This window comes from Passer domesticus, chromosome 13 (genome assembly GCF_036417665.1).
Source record: "Passer domesticus isolate bPasDom1 chromosome 13, bPasDom1.hap1, whole genome shotgun sequence".
Classification (NCBI taxonomy): domain Eukaryota; kingdom Metazoa; phylum Chordata; class Aves; order Passeriformes; family Passeridae; genus Passer; species Passer domesticus.
The window spans coordinates 844,599-865,361 of NC_087486.1; the positions used below are offsets into that span (position 1 = coordinate 844,599).

General features: G+C 61.1%; 1 protein-coding gene and 1 long non-coding RNA gene across 6 annotated transcripts in view; both read right to left on the reverse strand.

The window, feature by feature from the left end:
- ARHGAP26 (Rho GTPase activating protein 26) overlaps positions 1–12,008 on the reverse strand; it is a 101,729-nt gene extending 89,721 nt beyond the window's left edge. For 3 of the 5 annotated variants that reach the window (XM_064388103.1, XM_064388101.1, XM_064388102.1), the window contains exon 1: positions 11,619–12,005. In XM_064388103.1, the coding sequence (XP_064244173.1) occupies positions 11,619–11,772 (154 nt within the window). In that variant the 5' untranslated portion in view covers positions 11,773–12,005. Of the gene's footprint in view, positions 1–11,618 lie in introns of all 5 variants that reach the window. The other 2 variants (XM_064388100.1, XM_064388104.1) reach the window with 2 other exon arrangements.
- A 986-nt stretch (positions 12,009–12,994) lies between these two features.
- Positions 12,995–19,076, reverse strand: LOC135279906 (uncharacterized). Its single transcript, XR_010347054.1, has 3 exons — positions 18,844–19,076; positions 17,819–17,996; positions 12,995–13,887 (listed from the first exon to the last, which is right to left on the reverse strand). It is a non-coding gene; the product is annotated as an uncharacterized LOC135279906 (long non-coding RNA).
- Positions 19,077–20,763: the final 1,687 nt, after the last annotated feature.

Consider the following 20,763-nt stretch of genomic DNA (forward strand, 5'->3'; position numbering starts at 1 on the left):
CCCAACGTGCAGCCCAGAGTTTGCCAGGCAGGGAGCCAGGCGTCGGAGCAGGAGCAGCTCAGGTGGGAGCAGGGATGGTCCCCAAATAAAATCAAATGTAAATATTCACCATTCCAACACAGAGGAGGGATGCATCCAAACAGCAAACACAGGCAACAGCGTAAGTGCCTGGAAAACATCAAGGACATGGTAATGAAATGGAAAATTCCCACCCGGCTGGCATTTCCACGGGCAGCCGGCTGCACGAGCACACAATGCGAGGAAGCAGCAGTGCAAATCCCATCCCTGTGTCCCAGCCAGGCAGGGATTTGGGCACAGTGCTGCCTCAGACAGAGAGCTGTCAGACCTGCTGAGCACAGCTGTCCCACTGCTCCAGTGCCTGACCTTCAAACCCCAATCCCTGCCTGCTGTTCCCAAACCAGGATTGTGAATATTGCATTTCCCCTCCACCTGCACTGCCCACGGCCCCAGGCAGGGCATGGAAATGCCTGCAGCCTTCCACCTGTGAGTAAAGCCTCTGAGGCAGGATGGAAGTGCCATGTTCTACCCACAGCTCCCCACGGCCCCCAGTTCCCTCACTGGGCAGTGCAGGTCAGTCCCTATCAGCAGAACACTGCTCCAGGAATTGCAGCCTCTCCTCCCAGTGCCAGGAGAGCTTCAGGCTGGGCATCAGGAGAAATTTCTTCCTGGAAAGAATGGTCAGTCATTGCAAGGGGCTGCCCAGGGAGTGGTGGAGCCCCCATGCCTGGAGGTGTCCAAGGAAGGACTGGATGTGGCACTCTGTGCTCTGGGCTGCTTGACAAGGTGGTGATGGGTCACAGGTTGGACTGGACAATCTTGGAGGCCATTTCCATCCTCAGTCATCACGTATTTCTGTGATTCCTCTCCAAACCCTGGCACGACCCACAGGAAGGCTGCAGATGACTTTACCCTTGTTACCACAATATTTCATCGACTGGAGCCTGGAATCACATTTCATTAGGACAGAACGCCCTGCCCGAGACAGCTAATCGATTTAGAGGACACTAATCCAGAAGAAATTTGCTCCTGACCCAGGCAATGCCCATTAGTGGAGCAGAAGGGGGACTGGCAGGGGGGCTGTGGCAGAGCCCCTGCCAGACCCCGCCAGGCCGAGCAGATTGCCTCAGGCACTGGCCCTGCCTCTGGATTAGTTAGTTATTAAATCTAATTAGCTAATAGGTGGGCCACAGGGAGCCTGTTGATTTCCCAAGGGGCAGGCAGCAAGGCATTGGGGTCCCCAGGGGACAATGGGCCCAGAGACCCCCGTGCCCAGGAGGGGAGGGGACCATCACCCTGTCCCTGCGGGCAGGAAGGACAGGAGGCCATGCTGGCAGCTCCCAGCCATGGCACGGGGCAGTGCCACCCCTGTGCCCCTCCCTGTCCCCGTCCCACAGCCAGGGCAGGGAGCAGGGCCGGCTCCAGCCCTGCAGAAGCTGCTGTGCACAAGCTCCTTCCTCCTCCTCCCAAGGATCTGCGGAAATCCTTTTGTCGCCGGCGCTCCTCCACCTCAGCTGTCAGAACAGGAAAATCCCACTGTGCTCGCACGAACATCAGTGGCCAGTGAGTCAATTTTTCCTGCTTCGGCAGGAAAAGAGAAATATAAATTAAAATCTCCAGTGGAGCTTAGGGAGGCACGCAGGGTGAGGACAGGGATGCAGAGCCCAGGGTGTAGCACAGAACCACGGGACAGTTTAGGTGGGAAAAGCCCTCCAAGGTTCTCACATCCTGCTGTTCCCCCTGCACTGCCAAAGCCAACAATCGCCACTGTCGTCATCTGTAAAATCCCTGCAGGATGGTGACTGCACCGCTGCTCTGGGTAGCCTGTTCCAGTATCTGACCACCCTTCCAGGAAGAAATCACTGCCTTTAACCCGGGCTTTCCCCTGGAATTCATGGGAGAGGCACCCAACGCTCTGCTCTGCAATGGTTGGGGTTTTTTTGTAAAACATTGCTTAGCAACCAGCACTCAGCGAGGGCATCGCTCTGGGCAGACGCTGCTTCAGCGAGAAAGAGAAAGAAAATCCAGCAAAGGGACAGCGTGGCAGCAGTGCTAGGAAAGGCACACGCCAGCTCTTTTTACAGGTCACTCAGCCCAGAGAGCCCTTCACGCTTCCCTCACTGTGGATCATGGAATCCCAGACTGGCTGGGGCTGGAAGTGACCCCAAAACTCATCCCATTGCACCTTGCTCTGTGCCAGGCTGCTCCCAGCCCTGCTGAGGGTGCAGAGGGCAGGGCAGGCTGAGGAGGCACCCCCAGCCCTCGCTGTCCCCCTGTCCCTGTGCTGTGCCCGCTGCTCCACGTGCCAGGGCCAGATGGTCTGGAGGCTGCTGTGCTTCCCCCAGCTCCGGCTGGAAACCCGCCTGGCAGCAGGGCACAGACATCCCCTCAGTCCCCATGGCACAGAGCATCCCAGCACACCCCCTGCACCCCAGGACCCCCCAGCTCCCACTGGGAGCCAAGGCAGAGGAGCCAAATCCCAGCTCCTCCAAATCATGCTGGAGGAGCATCCATGGCATTAACATCCTTGGCATTAACAGCAGGATGATGGAGACCATCCTTGCCATTAACAGCCAGGGGGATGCCCTAAAGATCCACCCTTGTCAGAGCCCACAAGCCCAGGGCCACCAGTGCTCACAAGGAGCTGGGGCAAGCACCTTTGGTGTGGGGAGCATGCCAGGAAAACTGGAAAAGCATCCCTGCCCCAGCAAAACTGGGAAAACATCTCTGTCCCAGCAAAACTGGGAAAGCATCTCTGTCCCAGGAAAATGGGGAGAGCATCCCTGTCCCAGGAAAACATCTCTGTCCCAGGAAAACGGGGAGAGCATCCCTGTCCCAGGAAAGCTGAGAAAACATCTCTGTCCCAGGAAAATATCCCTGTCCCAGGAAAACAAAGAAAGCATCCCTGTCCCAGGAAAACATGCGCATCCCAGGAAAACAGGGAGAGCATCCCTGTCCCAGGAAGAGAGGGAAAACATCCCCATCCCAGGAAAACAAGGAAAGCATCCCTGTCCCAGGAAGAGAGGGAAAACATGCCTGTCCCCGCGGCGGTGACAGCCGCTCGCGTGCCCGGGGGAGGAGGAGGGGGATGATTCACAGCACAGTGAACAAGCTGTGCAGGTTTCCAAGCTGTGCAGGTTTCCTACGAGCTCCCCCTCGCTCTGCCTCCCCTCCCACCCACCACGGTCACGCTGCAGCTACTCATCACAGCGCTGGGAAAAGGCAGGGATGCAGCAACCCAGCCCAGGCAGGATGTCTGGCACAGCCTGTCCCCTCTGTCCCACTGCTGGGTGCTGCAAAGGGATGCCCAGGAGCCCCACACCAGAACCACAGGGTCTGCTTGGCCACACTGGCACTGCTGTTGCCCCCTGGACACGGTGGGGGGACAGAAGCCCCTCTGTCATGTGCAGGAATGCCAACCCTGAGCAGCCCTGCCCTGGTTTGTGCTCCTGGGAGAAGCACACCACGATTTTGGGGTTGGTGTTCCCCCCCTGCCAGCTGGGGAGGGGTCTGGCAGACAGCAAGGGCAGAAGAGACTTGCCCCACGCCATGCCTGGCGCTGAATCAGCCGGAGCAGCACCACGTGTGCCAACCTGCAGAGAGCTCGGGGACAGTGGCACCGCCGCCTCCCACCCTGCACAGCAACCATGGGAACGGCATCTCCTCCCTCACATCCCAGCGTCACTGCGAGCTGCAGCAAAGCAAGGGCAAGGGAGCCTAAAGGGAGCCTAAAGGGAGCCTAAAGGGAGCCTAAAGGGAGCCTAAAGGGAAACCTACAGAGCCCACCGCTCCCAGCCCCTGGCCAGGGCACACAGGTGATGCCACACACACCACAGGTGGTGCCACACACACCACAGGTGGTGCCACACACACCACAGGTGATGCCACGCACACCACAGGTGGTGCCACACACACCACAGCTGGTGCCACACACACCACAGGTGATGCCACGCACACCACAGGTGATGCCACACACACCACAGGTGGTGCCCCACACACCACAGGTGGTGCCACACGTGCCACAGGTGATGCCACACACACCACAGGTGATGCCACACACACCACAGATGGTGCCACACCTGCCACAGGTGATGCCACACACACCACAGGTGATGCCACGCACACCACAGGTGGTGCCACACCTGCCACAGGTGATGCCACGCACACCACAGGTGATGCCACACACACCACAGGTGGTGCCACGCACACCACAGGTGATGCCACACACACCACAGGTGATGCCACGCACACCACAGGTGGTGCCACACATACCACAGGTGGTGCCCCACACACCACAGGTGGTGCCACGCACACCACAGGTGATGCCACGCACACCACAGGTGGTGCCACACACACCACAGGTGGTGCCACGCACACCACAGGTGATGCCACGCACACCACAGGTGGTGCCACACACACCACAGGTGGTGCCACGCACACCACAGGTGATGCCACACACACCACAGGTGGTGCCACGCACACCACAGGTGGTGCCACGCACACCACAGGTGATGCCACGCACCTCTCGGTCTGGCAGCCCTGCAGAAGCAAAGGGAGACAGATGATTCAAGCTGTGCCAGCACATCTGCAGCCTTGGGCAAGCAGCCTCCCGACCCAAATCAGCACATCTGCTCCGTGCTGGAAGCACGAGAGGACACAGCTGTGGGTGACTCCCGGAGGAACACAGGGACATCCAGCCTGGCCCTCCACACCCCCTGCCCAGAGTCCCTCCCTGCACACAGGTGGGCACCCTCAGCCTCCTGCAGCTCTGGCAGTGCCAGCCCCTGCCCCTCAGAGCTGCCCTTCAGCCCAGGCCATCCCAAAGGGCTGGGTTTAGCCTGGCATGGCACACGAGCTCAGTGCAGGCCCTGCAGCTCCTCTGGGCTCCATGCCCATCCCAGCCATGGGGACACGTGCCCAGAGGTGCTCTGTGGCACACTCCCAACTACAGGGATCTCCCAGCCCTGTTAAGGAGCCTTCTGCCAGCACAAAGATGCAACCATGGACACAGGCTGTCCTGCACACCCCACCCTGCTCTGGGGGCTCCCTGTCAGTGCTGCTGCCAGCCAGACCCGGCTCCAGCCCAGCCCAGCCCCACAGCACCCACCCAGTGCCTCCTGCAGGACCCAGCCCACCCTCCCACACCAGCCCCAAACCTGCCAGCCCTGCGGGGTCGTGCCTGGGCTGGGGTCCCCTGGGAGCTGGGAATGCTCCCTGGGGATACAGGGAACACTCCTGGGTGTGGGGATCCTCCTGCACGGACCACAGCCAGGGCAGGGCACTCGGGGAACCACTGCAGCCTGCAGCAGGGACAGCTCCCTCTGGCACTGGGGCAGAGCCGGGTGGCAGAAGTGTCAGCCCTCTGGAGCCAGCCCTGCTGGCACCACAGCCCCTCCAGGGCTCACAGTGCAGAGCCACCACCACAGAGCCCCTCCCAAGCAGGAATATGCTCCTGCTGCTAACTTCCACTGGGGAGGAAGAGGAGGATCAGCTTGTGCCAAAACTGAAGCTCAGTATTACCACCTGTCCTACCTCTCATTTGAATAAAATCCCAGACAAGTTATTAAAGATGTGGCTGCACAAGCCACACAGGTCATGCAAAGGAGGAGAAGCCCTTGGTGCCTCTGGCTGTGCTGGTGCAGGACTGGCTGAGCCATAACCATATCCCTCCTCAAAGCATTCCCTGCACCAGCTGTTTCCTACAGGAATGAAGAGGGGAAAAAATGCACCCGGGCCCAGGAGAGCCTTGTTACACATTACACCTCGGCTGGGTGAACAAAGCAGGAAAAAAATCAAAGTAAATCATTTCACCAGCCAAAGCCAAAGCCACGTGCTTTCCCTGTGGTTTGCCAGGCAGAGGGAGAGCCCAGGGGGGGCTGGGGGCAGGCAGGAACCCCCCCTGCCCCTCCAAGCGTGGAAGGAGCTCCCTGGGGAACGCATGGATGCTCCAGGACATCTCCCTGAGGCAAGGCAGCAGCTCCTGGTGCTGGGCAGACACAGGGAGATGCAGGGACTCACCTGGGCTGGCCCAGCCTCAGCCCTGCCCCATTCCACAGGCACAGCCCAGCAGAGCCCAGTGCCAGGGTCACAGCAGCCCAGGCGGGTGCTGCTGCTGGTTCTGCACCCTCCAGGAAGCACAGAGCTCCTTCTGCTCCAGCCTGGACCTGCAGAGCCCAGCGCAGCTCTGAGCACCAGCAGGGGCTGCCCTGCAAAGCCAGACCTCAGCCTCTGCACCTTGATCCCCCTGTGCAAAGATGCTGAGAGGGTTTGGGCTGTGACTGCTTCCTCCAGGGGCCAGAAGAGCAAGAAGGATGAAAATAACCTAAGATGGGCTTTGGGTTCCTTCTCCCTGCACCAAAGACCCGGGGCACAAGGAGCTGTCACCCCAGCTGGCAGCAGGCAAAAACCAGCCCCAGGCTGGGACCGTGCCCCAGCACAGCCAAGGGCTCTCTGCAGTGCACAGCAGCCCGTGTTCCACCTGCCCTGTGCCCCCCAGACCCACCCCAGGGGCACTGAGTGAGCTGAGCCAGGGCCATGGGGGCAGGATGGCAAAGGCATGACAGAGTGGCAAAGTGAGCAATCCCAGTTTCCTTATCGGCCGCCTAAGCCCTGTTGTGTAAAAAGGGAATTAAGTAAACACTGGGCAAAAGTTTCGCTTTCGCTTGCAGTGTGCTGCAGATCCAGGGCCAGCTCCACGCAGGACGGGCACTGCCAGGGCACTGCCAGGGCACAGACACCTCACAAAGGCTCTGTTTCAGCAAGAAGCTGCAGAGATGTGGAACAGAACCCACGTGCAAGCACATCCCCGAGTCTGGGACACCAGCAGCAGCACCAGGAACGACCCCAGCACCCCACTGCCCACTCAGAGCTGCATGCACAGCACCCCCCGAGCAGGATGTGCCCCAGGGAACACCCCAGAGCTGCAGCAAAAGCCCTGCTGGCACTTCCCAGGGCAGCACAGCACCGTGCAGGCACACAGGGGTCAGCACAGGGGGCACTCATTAAAATCACACCCTGCAGGACAGACAGAAGGCACAGCACACCTCTCTGACAGCAAACCTCAGCTGTCCCCACAGCCAGCATGAGGGGGGACACAGCTGGCAGGGCACCTGTGGGACAGTGCCACAGCATGTGCCCCAGAGGCCAGCAGGGCCAGAGCAGTCCCCAGACACTGCAGGATGCAGGGCCAGCATCACCCCCTTGGTCCCATCCCTCCTCGCTGCAGCTCTGGGGTTACCTGGCCAGAAAAACAGCAAAAGAGACCCAAAACAGCAAAAGGGACCCAAAACAGCAAAAGGGACCCAAAACAGCAAAAGGGACCCAAAACAGCAAAAGGGATCCAAAACAGCAAAAGGGACCCAAAACAGCAAAAGGGACCCAGAACAGCAAAAGGAACCCAGAACAGCAATAGGGACCAAGAACAGCAAAAGGGACCCAGAACAGCAAAAGGGACCCAGAACAGCAAGAGGAAAAGGGACCCAGAACAGCAGCCCAGCCCAGCTGTGCCTCTCCCGTGGGACCCAGGGCATGGCACAGCCCAGCAGGACCCCCGTGGGGAGGGGGCTCACAGAGGCAGCCCAGCCCCAGCACACAAATTGCAGTTTGTGCCGTGGGAGCATGGCAGCAGCCGGGGCGTGGACGGGTTTGGTGGCTTCAAATTAGTGCCTGGAGTTGGAAGGAGGAAAACAAAGCAGCAGAAACGTGGCAGGGCACCAGGCTGCACCCAGGGCCTGAAGGGGACAGCAGCCCCAGGGCCAGAGGGACAGGGCGCCTGGCAGCACGGGGAGGAGGAGGAGGAGGGTGCCAGGCTCAGCCCTGTGCTACAGCACGGGGGAGGCGATGGCTGGCAGCCCTGCACCCCCACATCCTCCATCCCTAGGGGTGCTGTTTGGTTCCCAAAGCAAGCTGTGGGCATCTCCACATCACCACGTGGGTGCCCAGCTCCAGCTCCCCCTCTGTGCCAGCTCAGGGGTGGAGGTGATGCCAGCTCAGGGGCTGCAGGTGATGCCAGCACAGGGCTGGAGCTGATGCCAGCACAGGGACGAACCACTGGCTGCCTGTCTGGCCCCCACACAACCACAGGGACATGCAAAGGGATGAAATCCTTCAGCCTCCCTGGTCCTGCTGGTCACCACAGCTCCTGTGCTGCAGAAGGAGTTTCACGGCACCCAGGCTTCGAGTTCATTATTTATGTCACACTTGAAGTCTCTGCATCTGCAAAACTTTCTGAATAATTTATGGATGGTGGATCAGGGAGGAAGAGGGACACGTTTTGCTGAAAACCAGGTCACTGAATACCAGCCAGGCAGCAAAGGGAGACAATGGAAACAGGCACAGAAACTCACTGGGGGAAAAAGATCCAACAGCATTCATGTACACACAGACACACACACTCCAGAGATGCCCTTGCCATCTGAGGATATTTAGCAAGACAGCCCTTCAGCAAATGAGGATCATTTTCAACCTTCTGAATTTATTCTTTCTTCTCGGGGAAGGAGAAAGTGCTGTGAATCATTCCTGTTTCTCTCTGTACCTACACTGAGGGCAAAAGCAGGGCAGAGCAGCCCTTTCACAAACCCTGGCAGAGACTTTGCTCCGTGTCCTTACTCCAGTCCCACCATCCCTGCATGCCCGTGCTGCTGCTCTGCAGAGGGCTCTTCCTCCCTCCTCATCTTCCTCCCTCCAGCCAGCCCCAGCAGCCCCTCACCAGCAGCAGTTACACGCTGTCCCCACGCCTGCCTTCGTGCAAAGAGGATGTGAAACGTTCAGCAGAAGAGGCAAGAGGAAGGAAAACGAGAGAGGATATTGCAAAGACCTCACACTGCCCAAGGGCCGGAGAGCCCCAGAACCCCCCAGGCCACGGGCAGCACGTCCTGAGCCAGGGTCTGCTGCCCCAGGCCTGCCCAGCTCCACAGCCACGGGAGGAGCAGCACGGAGACAGTGCCAGGGGGACAAGGCCACCATGGCCAGCCATGGGGAGACAAACCAAAACCACTTGGAAACACCACTGAAAAATAAAACTGGCTAAGAAAAACATGGCCCTGGTCACAGTCAGGAGTGGCCCCAGGTCTGCACTGGCTCACAGGGGTGACATCCCAGCCCCTGCAGCCGTGGCACAGATACAACAACCAGCAACAGGCAGCACAGCAGCTCCTCACCCCTGGAGCATCCCCATCCCTGCTGCTGGACACTGGAAGGGTCTGTAAGGGCTCACACAACAGAGCTGGGACCTGGCACACGCTGAGGGTGACACCTGTGGGCAGAGCTGGCCCAGATCCCACCCAGCTCCAGCCCAGATCCCACACAGATCCCACCCAGCACCAGCCCGGATCCCCCCCAGCTCCATCCCAGATCCCACCCAGCTCCAGCCCAGATCCCACACAGATCCCACCCAGCACCAGCCCGGATCCCCCCCAGCACCAGCCCAGATCCCACCCAGCTCCAGCCCAGATCCACCCAGCTCCAGCCCAGATCCCACCCAGCTCCATCCCAGCTCCCCCCCAGCTCCAGGGATCAGGGGGAGGCACCACAGCCCCACAGCCCCTGCAGTCACTCCTACAGCAGGAGAAGGATGCACAGAGGGCCGAGCCCCCCAGCCAGGGAGGGGACAGCCCTTCCCAGCCTCCCGGGCAGTGCCCTGCCCCAGATGGCCCAAACCCTCCCCCAGAGTGTCCTGGGGCCACCTCGGTGCCACACGTGCCGGGGAGGTGGCAGCAGGGCAGGCAGGGCTGGCGCCCGGGCACTGATTTACCCTGCAGCAGAATCAGCATTATTGCTGTCCCTGCAGCCTGGGCACCACTGGAACTCCCCCCAGCCCTGGGCAGGAATTAAGGGCTAATCCAGGAACACATTCAATAGGAGCTGCAAAACAATCCAGCCATAAAAACATCCTTATCTCCAGAGGCCAGCGAGCGTTCTTCCTGCCCGAGCTGGGGTGTGCAGCACGGCCACGGCCAGGGGACAGGAGCCCACGGGCAGCCACGAGCCCACAGGGGCTCCCAGCACCCCCAAAACACTGCACACAGCGTGCCCAGGGCAGAGCACAGCCAGCAGCTCAGCCAGCACCTGCCACAAGCTACCTGACCGAGCCCAGAGACACCTCGGGACTCAGCAGCTCACTCCCAAAATGTATTTTCTGTCAAGAACAGTGCTGTAGGATTTGTTCTGGGATAAAATGAATGCTACAGGCAGGGCCAGGCACTGCTGCCTGCAGCAAACGCTCCACAGCAGAGCACAGCTCAGACCTGCAGAACCACAAATGCACCCACAGCTGTTGGGTTTGAGATTCTTCTAACCCCAAATGCCAAGAACTGCCACAATGGGAGTCCCTGTAAGCCAGATGTTGCCAGCTGCTACTTCAGCACAGGGGAGCTGCACCCCTGGGGCTGGGTGTGGGATCAGAAGGGCAGGGAGCAGGAATGGACAGGGTGGTGGCAATGCTCCACCTGCCCGTGCACCCTGGGTGACCTCGCTGTCCCACAGCCCCACAGTGGCCCTGGCCAGGCTGGCTCACGGCAGCTGATGCTGCAGGGGCTCCAGGGCACCTGTGTTGGTGACGTGCCCATCACACCACGGCACAGGCTGGGGTGACAGGGGCACATCAGGGTACCGGCACCCCCCTGGATGGGGACGCACCCCGTGACTTGGGCCAGAAAAACTTAAAAACAGAGAAAACCCCAATGAGGGAACAGCAGAAACAGAGCCGAGCTTGGGGAGCAGCCCAGCCAGCAGAGCACCCCGAGGGCACAGCCACCCAGCGCTGGCAGAGGTGTCCCCTGTGGGGACAGCAGCAGCCCAGCCCGGGCACCAGGGCGGAGCGGGACGCTGCCAGCCGCAGGTGAGGCTGTCCCCGGCCGCAGGTGAGGCTGTCCCCGGCCGCAGGTGAGGCTGTCCCCAGCCGCAGGTGAGGCTGTCCCCGGCCGCAGGTGAGGCTGTCCCCAGCCGCAGGTGAGGCTGTCCCCGGCCGCAGGTGAGGCTGTCCCCAGCCGCAGGTGAGGCTGTCCCCGGCCGCAGGTGAGGCTGTCCCCAGCCGCAGGTGAGGCTGTCCCCAGCCGCAGGTGAGGCTGTCCCCAGCCCCGGAGCCGCATCGCTGCATCCCACCCCTCCCGCCTCCGCCTCCCCTCGGCGACAGGGACAGCAGCGGAGGGGCCAGCCGGGCACGGCCACGGGGGCTCCGGCATCCCCGCCCCGAGCGGACACGGGACAAGCGGGGGGCGAGGGGAGCCAGGCGCCCACCCACCCCCAAAAACCGCTCCCGAGGGATGCGAGCCCAGGACCAGAACCAGAACCGCACGCGTGCCAATGGACCACGCACAGCCCATGGACCGGACCGGGACCCGCACGCCCCATGGACCCACCCGGACGGAGCAGGGCCAGGCCCGGGCGTGCGCCGGTGGCAGAACCAGGGGCACGGCAGGCACATCCCGGGGCACCGCACGTCCTGCTGGACCGGCACCGACACCGGCACCGGGAGCGGGGCCCGGCCACCCCGCAGCCCGCAGCGGGGGCTCGGGCGGTCCCGGCTGGCGGAGCGGCGGGCGGGGCCGGGGCCGGGCGGGGGTCGCGGGGTCCCGCAGGGCCGCCCCCAGCCCCGCACTTACTCTTGAGGGCGGCGACGAGCGACTTCCCGTCCTTGATGAGCTCCTTGATGAACTTGTTGGTCTTGTCCAGCTCGGCCTCGTGGGAGCGCAGCCGCTCCCGGAACTGCGGGCTGTCCAGGCAGCACTCGCTGAACTCCAGCGCCGGCAGCCCCATGCTGCCGGGCACGGCGGGGCGAAGCACGCAGAAATCCGGAGGAAACGCGGAACGGAAGGGCTCTTGCCGCGGGAGCGCGGGGCCGGGAGCGGGGCCGGGCAGGGCGGCGGGGAGCGGGGCCAGGCCGAGCCGAGCCGAGCGGGGCCGGAGCGGGGCCGGGCCAGGCCGAGCCGAGCCGAGCGGGGCCGGGCGGGCGGCGGGAGCGGAGCCGCGCCGGGGGCGGAGCCGCTGCGGCCGCGCTGGGGCCGCGCCCGGCCCGCGCCGCGCCACGCCCCGCCGCCGCTGACCAATGGCAGCGCGCCGCCGCAGCCTCTCCCCGCCCCTTTCGCCCGCTCGGCCAATCAGAGAGCGGGGCGGGGCCGCGCCCGCCGCTCCCGCACCTGGGCCGGCGCCGCCGCTGCGGAGCCGCCTCTGCCCGGGGCGGGACCGGCCCGGCCCCGCTCGGCCCCGCTCGGCCCGGCCCCGCTCCGGCCCTGCCCGGCCCGGCCCCGCTCCCCGCCACCCCGCCCGGCCCGGCCCCGCCGCCGGGAAACCCGCGCCCGGCCTGCGGGAGCGCCGCGCCGGCCCGCCCCGCGCCCGGCCGGCTGGCGGCTGGCACGGCTCTGCTCCCATCATGGCACATCTGTGCCGGAGATTACTGCCCGGCTTAGCGCTGCGGTCTGAGAGGCTGAGCCCGTAATCTGCCGGCAGGGCCGGGTGCGGGCGGAGCTGCGCGGCCCCGGCCCCAGAGCATCCCCCGAGCTCGGCTGTCACCGCCGCCCTCGGGAGGGTGGGAGCTGTCACCGCGCACACAGCCCGCTGCCTTCCCCCACCGCCCGCTCCCTTCGGAGCGCGCCAGCAGCGCGGCCCGGGCCCGCCGCCTCCTTCCCGGCCGGAGCTGCCCCGAACAGCTGCTCCTGCTGGGGGCCGGACAGCGGCACAGCGCCCGAGCCCGGGAATAAACCGGGCAAGAACACCGGCACCGCGCAGGAACGGAGCGCCCGGGCCGCAGGGATGCTGTGCCGAGCAGGGATGCCAGGGATGCCCGGTGCCCCCCAGGCTGTACCGGGCAGGGATGCCAGGGATGCTGGGTGCCCGGTGCCCCAGGATCTGCCCGGTTCCCCCAGGCGATGCCCGCTCCCCCGGGCTGTGCCGAGCAGGGATGCCAGGGATGCCCGGTGCTCCAGGCTGTGCCAGCAGGGATGCCCGTTGCCCTCTCCCCCGGGCTGTGGACGATCCCCGGGACCCCAGTCCCCGCTCAGCCGTGCCACGGGCAGCACGGAAGGCCGGCGAGCCCCGGGCACTCCCGCAGCCCAGCCCATCCCGCAGGATGCTCCGCACCGAGCTCGGTCCGGCCCACACCCGGTGTTCAAAAGTTCATCCACCTGCGGTTTCCAGCAGGAGCCTGACACCAGCTCAACCTTTTGTCTCTGTTTTTTCAGCCCTCCAAGCACGATTCTCTCCATCCTCTCAGCACAGCCTAATTCAGGCTGAGTCACCGCCTTCAAATATGGCTTGTGAGCCACATTTTTTTGGATGAGGCCTCCTAATTATAAAAAAAGGATGTAATACTAATTACATGCTTATCTTGTAGGCAGGATATAAAGTTTAATGAGCTGTCATCTACGCCATATGCACACAGCCCCATAAAAGCATGAGATGTTATTATTTGGATTATGCTCCCTAATTCTACCCTGCACAAAGCCACAGGAGCACTATTTCGGTTTTATCCTTCTCCATCACCATTGTTCACATTCAGAAGTGTTCCAGCACGTACTGCTAATAGGGAAGAACCTGTAACTAGATTTGTAGGACACTGCCTTAGAGGATGCAAATATCTGGGGCTCGGAATTGAATTTTTTTCAGCACCACAGAAAATGATGATGCCTAGACTGTCATTTTCTGAAGAGGACAGAATCGAGGCCATACAAAGCTCTGCCTCACATGAAGCACCACGCTGGAACCGAGGCCTCAGGCAGGCAGTGAGGAATCCTCTCCCCTTTTCCTGGCTGCATTCACCAGGAGACACTCCTTGTGTTTGAGCTCCGAATGTGGGAGCAGAGCAGGGCAGCAGGACTGGCGAGGAACAGCCACAGACTCCTTCCAGCCCCATTTCCCTGGGATTGTGCATCCAAACTGCAAGAGAACACCATGGAAAATCCTGAGTTGGAAGGGACCAACAGTGACCATGGAGCCCAGCTCGTGGCCCTGCACAGGACACCCCAAGAATCCCACCACACTCCTCAGAACATTTATCACTGCAGGGAAAAATAAGCAAAGCAACGCCCCAGAGTGCCACATCCTGCTGCCTGTGGAGGACAGCATTGCCTCCCTCTGTAACCCCTGCCTGCTCTGATCTATCCTTTCCACAGCTGGGTTGTCTCACCCCAAGCGAGCCAGGTCAGCTGGGCACCCTGCAGGGATCCAGCAGCACTGCACAGAGCCCTGGGCACGGGGAGCTCGTGCCAGGGGCCACAGCCAGCCCTGCCAGCCCCTGCAGGGCTGTGCCCACACAGCCTCCCCACAGAGGAGAGCTGTGGCTGCCCTAATCCCACACTCCCACCCCCGAGCCGTCCTTGACCACACATTAGCACATTCTCCCTCACTCACTCACCAGCCCACATCCCACAGCTCACCCGCTCAGGGAACATCTGCAGAAAAGCACTGCAGCATTAAAATAATACAAAATGAGAAAGAGAGAGTTATTTGATCCAGAGTCACCTAGATGAGGTGACTCAGGATCAAATAACTGCTGGTGCATGGGTGGGGGCTGTGGAAGGAAGGGGGAGACTTCCAGAAGGCAGGGTTAGATGGGATATTGGGAAGAAATCCTTCCCTGGCAGGGTGGGCAGGCCCTGGCACTGGTGCCCAGAGCAGCTGGGGCTGCCCCTGCATCCCTGGCAGTGCCCAAGGCCAGGCTGGACAGGGCTTAGAGCAGCCTGGCACAGTGGAAGGTGTCCCTGGGACAGTGGGAGGTGTCCCTGCCATGGCAGGGTGGCACTGGGTGATCTCTGTGCCCCTTTCCAGCCCAAACCAGTCTGGGGTTCTGTGCCTGCAGCAGCATCAGCTCAGCCCCAGCTGCTCTCCCCGGCGTTATCTCTGGGTGGGTCCCACAGCCAGCTGGATCCAGCCGGTCTGTTTGAAAAACAGCAATTCTCCCCGCGTGAGCTTTCAGCTGGAGCAGCTCCCTCGTCTGAGCAGAGCATCTCCCACCTCCGCAGCCCGGCCCTCGCGGGTGACACATCCCTCCTGCCGCGGCAGAGGAGCCCCTTCTCCCCCGGGAAAGCTTTCTGCCAGCCAAGTGCAGCAGCCAGGGCAAGCTGGAGTGGCAGCAGGAGTGGGGGTGAGGAGCCAGCCCTGGAAGCTGGGAGCGACAGAGGGGCTGGCTCTGGGCTCAGCCCCACACAGGCACCCCGGCCTGGCCAGGAGCTGCACCCTCGTCCCCGACTGTCCCCGGGGGTCCTGGAGCCCCCTCCAGCAGCTCCCCCCATCCCAGCAGCGTTCCCACCCTGGGAGAGCCAGAACCCGTGTCACAGGGGCAGGAGGGTGGAAACCCGCCCGCTGCTCCGGGTTTCACAGCCTGGGCACTAATGCATTTCATGGAACCCCCCGAGACAGCAGCAGGCATCCCGACTGCCAGAATGCAGGAGCCACACCAGAGCTTTCTTGGAACTGCCCTCGGGCAGCAATGTTCAAGGTCTGCTTGTTATGTGGCTGTGTATCACACTCACATCTTCCTTGCTCCCAGGACTCCTTTTATTGGGCTAGACACAGATGAGGCATTGTAGAAGGCAAAGATAAAACAACCTGCTCCAGATAATACATTGGGCCATCACAGGGAATCCCCTTGAATTCCCCATTGTGAGGCCAGGGGTGTGCATTGACCTGCTGTGCTGACAGCCCTCCGAGAGCTCTGATCCGTGACCTTGGGCCTTTCCTCGGCTGTGAATGCAGCTCTGGGGCAGGCACCAAGGGCTTCCCCTTCCCCGTGCTGTCCTGCAACGTGCTGTGGGTGTATTCTTGTTTGTCACTGCAGCACCCCCAGGGTGGCAGTGCTCCCTGCGCCGCCCCTCGCCAGCTTCAGTGAGCATCATCTCAGCTGCAGACATTTCAGAGCGGAGCAGGACTTTTCCTCACTGCGCTGCACCTCTCACAGTCACACATGAATTTCCACCTACTCAATTCCTTTTTTTCCCTTCGGCAGCTCACTTCTCTCCTCGCAGTCACTCCTCCTGGCCCTCAGGCAGATTTGCAGGGGTGGGCGAGACGAGACAGGAGACGGGAACAGCAGTGACACAGCTGAGCCTCTGCAGGGGGACAGCTCCCCCCAAAATGAAAAGCAAACTGGGCTGGGGTCTCTGCTCCCAACCCCTCTCCAGCTCCCAGCTCACACTCGTTAATCACCTCCCCTGATTTTTTGCCGTACTCATCATTCCCACTTGTGCTGCCAAGTCTCCCCAGCCACCACAGGTTTGGAACTGGTTTTGGAACTGGTTTCCCGTGGAAGGGAAATATCAATGCCATCTCCTGTTAGTCAGCCTGTGGTGCCACAGGGATCTGCACAGGTCCCTGAGCCCGTGTTCACGCCTTGGGCCATGAGTTCCTCGCCCCTGCACGTGGCTGTAACCACAGCTGAGCTCTCATCTGTTCCAGCTAATTGGCTTCACCTCCTGCTCGTGCCCTGCCACGCTCACCCGGGACGTGCCCAGCTCCTCTGCCAGGCCTGGCACGTGCCCCTGGGGAGCTGGAGCCCAGGGAGAGCAGGAATGCCCGGGACAAAGCCCCCAGGCCGTGCAGAGAGGGGAGCTGTCTCCAGAAGAGGCAGTTCCCTCTCATCTCCCTGGCAGGTGTCAGAGCAGATAGAGCAGGAGCCAGGCTGGAGAGAGGCTGCTGCTGCCTGTGCTTTCAGCCAGTGGGCAAGGTTTGTTTGCTTTGATTCCTGTTAAAAATAGAAGGAAACCCTTCAGCTGAGACCCTGGGCAGCAGCGTGCAGCCCTGACCCTCGAGCTGCCCTCAGCTCTGCTGCCCTCAGCTTTGCTGCCCTGCTCCTGTCTCACTGCACGGGTGGCACCTCGCCCAGCTCTGTCCATTTCGGCACAATTCCCCAGAGTGCTGCTTGTCTGCCCCTTCCCCAATTTCAGGGGCATCATACTTACATATTTACTGCTTCATTAAGATTGAAACTCTGCTCCGACACCTGTCCAGCTGCAAACCTCCTTCCTGCTGTCCCAGCGTGTGACCCCAGCCCTGCCTGCTGACAGAGCCCCGAGCCAGGATCCTCCTCAGAGCACAGGGACACTCACAAACCCCTCTGGCTTCTCCCTGCCTGATGTCAAGTTTGACTTTTGTTTCCAGGATGATGCTCAGGGTGCTGGAGCCCGGCTGCCACTCTCAATGTCTGCTTTGTGTCCCCTAATTCAGTGGTGGCATTGATGACCAGTGATCAAAGGTGCCCTGAGAGCCTTGTGTTGAAGCAGCTTTCAGAATTGCCCTGCTGGGGGCTGTGCCCACCCTGTTCTGGCCAGGAATGGGACACAGAATAACTGACAAACCAGAATGATCATTTGAAAGGGCAGTGCCTCACGGGGGTGGCAGAGGCTCAGTTTGCCCAGCAGCACAAATCCCCGTTTGACGGAGCCACAATGACCCTTCTCTGTCCCCTGGGGCAGCATTGCCACTGTCGATGTTACCAGGGCTGTGCACACATGTGGCACAGAACAAAGCTCTGCATTATCACACAGGCTGCCTTTCACACCAGGAAGGAGTGCTTGCACGGGCACAGCTCTGGAGATGGGATGAAGGTGAGGGTGGGACGCTACTGGCTCAGGAGCTGGCATGTCTGGAGGCATTCAGCATACTGAACATGGTGCAGGAAGAACACACAGAGGAGCTTCACAGAACAGTGTGGTTGGAAGGGACCTCCCAAATCATCCAGTTCCAACCATGGCAGGGACAACTTCCACAGCACCAGGCTGCTCCAAGCCTGTCCAGCCCGGCCTTGAGCACTCCAGGGATGGGACAGCCACAGTTCCACTGTTTTCACACGTGTATCTGTGTATTTACTCACCTTCCAGGCCAGCACAGGGTCAGTGCTGCTGAAGATCACTGTCCCCCTGCTGTGGTCCAGGTTACAGCTCATCCTGAAGGAGGCTGGGCTTCCAGCAGCATCATTCCCTTCATCCCTGAGCTTCCACTGTTCACAAGCTTCACCAGATCCTTTTCCATCCATCACTGGCACAAGGATTCTGCAGAGCAGGGTGGTGGATGTTTAGCAAGGCAGGGGAAGAAGGGAATCCACTCCAGAGCTGCCAGAGAAGTGGCAAAGGAAACATCACCACAGGCCCTCAGGGAAGTCCTTAGTGACAGAAAAATAGAAGTGACAGGTAAGTACAACGAGTTTCAAGCTCAGGATTTTTTTGGGTGAATTCCTTAAGGGAGGAGGTGGAGACACAGCACACAGCAATACAGAAAACCCACATCACCTCACTGTGATGAAATGTTTTTGAAGAAAGAGCTGGTCATAGATGTTCTCTAAATTCCCTGGGAGCAAAAGAAAAGGCCTGACAGGTGCATTTTGGGCAGTGGCATCGAGCAGCTGGCCAAGCTACAGTTAAACACACAAAGTCAGAAACAAGCTCTCAATTAAATGGAAAAGTGAAATTAGTCACGCCCCTGGGAGTCACTGCAGTGCAGGAAGCTGAAATGGAAAAGTAAAGGAACCAAGGGCTATGAAATTGTCAGTGATATCCGTGGCAGAAGTATTTAAATATCAGGGTTAATTATAAAGATGACAAAGCCTCATTGTCAGGAAAGGCTGAACAGTCTGCCTATTCCTGCTCTCCCCTTTGGGAGAAATACAGAATCCCCCCAAAGGCCCAGCCAAGCAGCTGCCACTCATTTCTCTCCAAAAATAAAAGATCAGCCCCTCTCCACGTTCTCCAGGGGAGCTCTGGTCTGGTGGTGCCCCGTGGGTGAACACTCCCCAGGTGTGGCACGGGGGGTGTGGGGAGCAGAGGGAGCACCAGGCAGAGCAGCAGGAGCCCAGGGAGCTGGGGGTGTACGAGTGCCTCCTCCTGCCCCACAAAAACCCACCTGGGCCCCTGGCAGCTGGAACAGCAGCAGGCAGCGCCCAGAGGGGCACCAAGCCCAGCCCCAAGGCAGGAAAGCTTTGGGCACCCCTGCATTAGACACCCACATGCCCCATCCCAGTGCCTCCAGGGAGGGTTCCAGTAGGTCCCAGTGCAGGGAGGGTTCCAGCAGCTCCCAGTGCCTCCAGGGAGGGTTCAGCAGCTCCCAGTGCCCCCAGGCTGGGTGCCCAGCACAGCTGGCCCAGGCAGGAGCTGGGGGTGGCCAGAGCAGCAGCATTTCTAGCCCACCCCAGCTGGTCCCCACCAGCACTGACACCTGCAGCTGCTGGGATCCAGGGCAGCACCTGTGCAGAGGGAGCCCTTCCCAGAGCACCTGGGAGCCCAGAGACACAAAAGGCATCCAGGGACATCTCATTCCGAGCCCTGCCATGGCAGGGACACCTTCCCCTGTCCCAGGTGCTCCCAGCCCTGTCCAGCCTGGCCCTGGGCACTGCCAGGGATCCAGGGGCACCCTGTGCCAGGGCTCAGCACCTGCACCATGAAAAGCTTCAAGGACAGCCCATCCCCAAGGATTCCTGTGCCTGGGGAGGCAGGACCCCTGCCAGGCAGAGGGGGCTGCTCCTCCCAGGCCCCTCTGCAGGGCTGTGAAGCCATCTGAAACCTCCAGGCACTTAAGCAGGGTTCTATTATCACAAGACAATTCCAAGGAGAGGAATGTTTTCCCAAAATTTGTGTAACCACTGGAAAAACGTCACAAACCGCTGTGAAATTGAGCTGAGGCCGTGTTTCCAGGAATGAGAAGCAGAAGTTCCCAAAGCAAACTGCAGTTTCCTTTCTGGAGGGGCTCCAGAGCTGTCTGCTGAGCATCAGCCGTGCTGCGACCCGCGGGGCTGGAGGCGCTGCCTCTGCCTCTGGAAACAGCAATTTCCTCCTGGGGCTGCTCAGCACCCCAGCCCTCGCTGCTCCCTCCTTTTCTGCCTCTGCTCCTGGAATCTGGATGGAGATTTCCCCTCCCCAGCACTGAGACCAGCCCTGCACACGGGGCACTCCACAGCAGCTCAGAGCGTTTCAGTTCTCATGGTGAGGCAAGGCCACTGCCTTTCCTGCGTAAAAATATCTTCAAACAGCCTCTGGAAATTCCTGTGGAAATCCCCACTCGCCATCCCAGCCGTGCCCGGAAGCCCAGACAAAGGGTTTGTTCCTGGGGCTGGGGCTCACGGGGCCAGTCCCGGCTCCCCCTGCCTGACCCTGCAGCCCCGTGGTGTCACTGCACCATGGTATCACTGCATCCCTGGTGTCACTGCACCCCCGGTGTCACCATCGGTGTCACTGCACCCCCAGTGTCACTGCATCCCCGGTGTCACTGCACCCTTGGTGTCACTGCATCCCTGGTGTCACTGCATCCCTGGTGTCACTGCACCCCCAGTGTCACCATCGGTGTCACTGCACCCCAGTGTCACTGCACACACACCCCCCCCCCCGTGTCACTGCACCCCCGGTGTCACTGCACCATGGTATCACTGCATCCCTGGTGTCACTGCACCCCCGGTGTCACCATCGGTGTCACTGCACCCCCAGTGTCACTGCATCCCTGGTGTCACTGCACCCTCGGTGTCACTGCACCCCCAGTGTCACTGCATCCCTGGTGTCACTGCACCCCCGGAGTCACCATCGGTGTCACTGCACCCCGTGCTGTCACTGCACCCCCCGGTGTCACTGCATCCCTGGTGTCACCATCAGTGTCACTTGTCACTGCACCCCAATGTCACTGCACACACCCCCCCCCAGTGTCACTGTACCCCTTGTGGTGTCACTGCACCCCCCCAGTGTCACTGCACCCCCTCCAGTGTCACTGCACCCCCCAGTGTCACCACCCCCTGTGCCCGTGTGCCTCAGCCTGTCCCTGGCGTGTCCCCTCTCGGGC